Source organism: Plasmodium cynomolgi (assembly GCF_000321355.1).
Source record: "Plasmodium cynomolgi strain B DNA, scaffold: 0757, whole genome shotgun sequence".
Classification (NCBI taxonomy): Eukaryota; Apicomplexa; class Aconoidasida; order Haemosporida; family Plasmodiidae; genus Plasmodium; species Plasmodium cynomolgi.
The window spans coordinates 1-1,659 of NW_004193037.1; the positions used below are offsets into that span (position 1 = coordinate 1).

Here is a 1,659-nt window from a genome sequence, read left to right on the forward strand (position 1 = left end):
TATGTTTACTTTTTTTTTTTTCTTTAATTTAAACTCCCATAGTATAAAAACAATAAACAGTAGAATGTAAATATTTGTTCAAAATATTCATTTCTTTCAAATTTTTTAGAACAAGAAAACATAAATATAGGCAATTTTATTTTTATTATATTAGTTGTTATTGATAAAAATATATAATGAGGTTTGTGCCACCATGCAAAGAACGTATATTAACTTGAAGCTGCTCCAGGTATTAGGAGCTCACATGCTCAAGCATACATATTATTTATATTTTTATCAATCACCATAATCTTTTCTTTTATTTCTGAAAATTTTTCATGGCTTTTTTTAAGCGTTCTTTGGCAATACACTCTTTTTCTTTTATGAAAGCATCCCATTTATTTCTAAAATATATTATATTTATTTCAAATTCAATAAATGATCGTCCACGTGAATAAATTATGTTTGCAACTCTTCTATATATTTTTTCTTCAAATTCAAAGACAGGTATCCTTAGGGAATCCTGAACTTTCTTCAATTGTTTAGTTTTATATTTTTCTGGGACAGTTAGTTCTTTTGTTGCATCATCGACATAAATACTTAAATCATATTCTAGGTTATCATATTTTATTCTCTCACGGATCATCATAAGAAAAATATGTATATCATTTCTGACATACGTACAGTTTTATTTAACCTGTTAACTAGATGATTTATGACATCTGGGGTTATTTCTTCTTCATTTTTCGAATCGGCAGAATTATCCTGATTTGTTGATTCCTTAACAATTGCCTTTCCTCCAGTAGTATTCAATTCTTCACTTGAACTGTCATATTGGGGATCTTTTTATATTACTGCTTCCTTTCTGTGCACCATCAACGGAATCCTTTGTATTTTGTTCTTAATTAAAGTAACAGTAGAATCATCATTATTTCCTTTAGCATTTCCATCTTTACTTCCATTATCACTTGCATCTTTACTTCCATTATCACTTGCATCTTTACTTCCATTAGTAATTGCAGCTTCATTATCAATTTTAACACCAATGTTACTATCTATTTGACTACCGGAAATATCATTTTTATCATTAGAAAGATAGCTGGCATTTGGAGCTATATCTACTGTAGATTTTGTGTGGTTACTTATGCTTAATTTTCTAAGTTGTTCGCTTAAATTTCTTGAGTATCTACTAGCGCATTGTAATTTGAGGGTTCCTGTTTGTTCATGCGTGTGTTTGTTCTGTAAAGTTTTTTACATGTGAAGTTTGAAAAGTTGACACGTTGATGAAGTAGGTGTGTGGGGGGATGGTGGGGTTTACAAACGTGAAAAAAATGTTTTAAATAAACGATATTGGACGATGGACACAGAACATAGAATAGTAGGACAAATTAAATATTGAATAAGCGAAACGGGATAAAACGATGTTTTTCTAACTTTGCATTAATTCTTACTTGTAACAAAAGGGATAACAGGGCTATAAGCAATATATGCAGGGGTTTCAGTAATGTAAAATTCCCGGAGGATTTTCTACTAGATCTTTCTCCTACCCCTCCTAGGGGAGTCGAAAAGTAATTCTGATTCCCATTTCTTTTATTGGTAGATGCGTGGTTCACTGGAAAAACAACAGTGCGCTTGCTACAGCTTTCCATACTTAATAGACATATATAGGATATATACATG

General features: G+C 30.6%; 1 protein-coding gene across 1 annotated transcript; it reads right to left on the reverse strand.

Annotated features, from left to right (window-relative positions):
- Positions 1-298: 298 nt before the first annotated feature.
- PCYB_005520 (phist protein) lies at positions 299-1,628 on the reverse strand (the record flags this gene model as incomplete). The annotated part of the gene is made up of 3 exons (XM_004227973.1): positions 299-613; positions 664-805; positions 1,414-1,628. 3 exons carry the CDS (start codon positions 1,626-1,628, stop codon positions 299-301), a joined length of 672 nt encoding a protein of 223 aa, XP_004228021.1.
- Between the last annotated feature and the right edge of the window lie 31 nt (positions 1,629-1,659).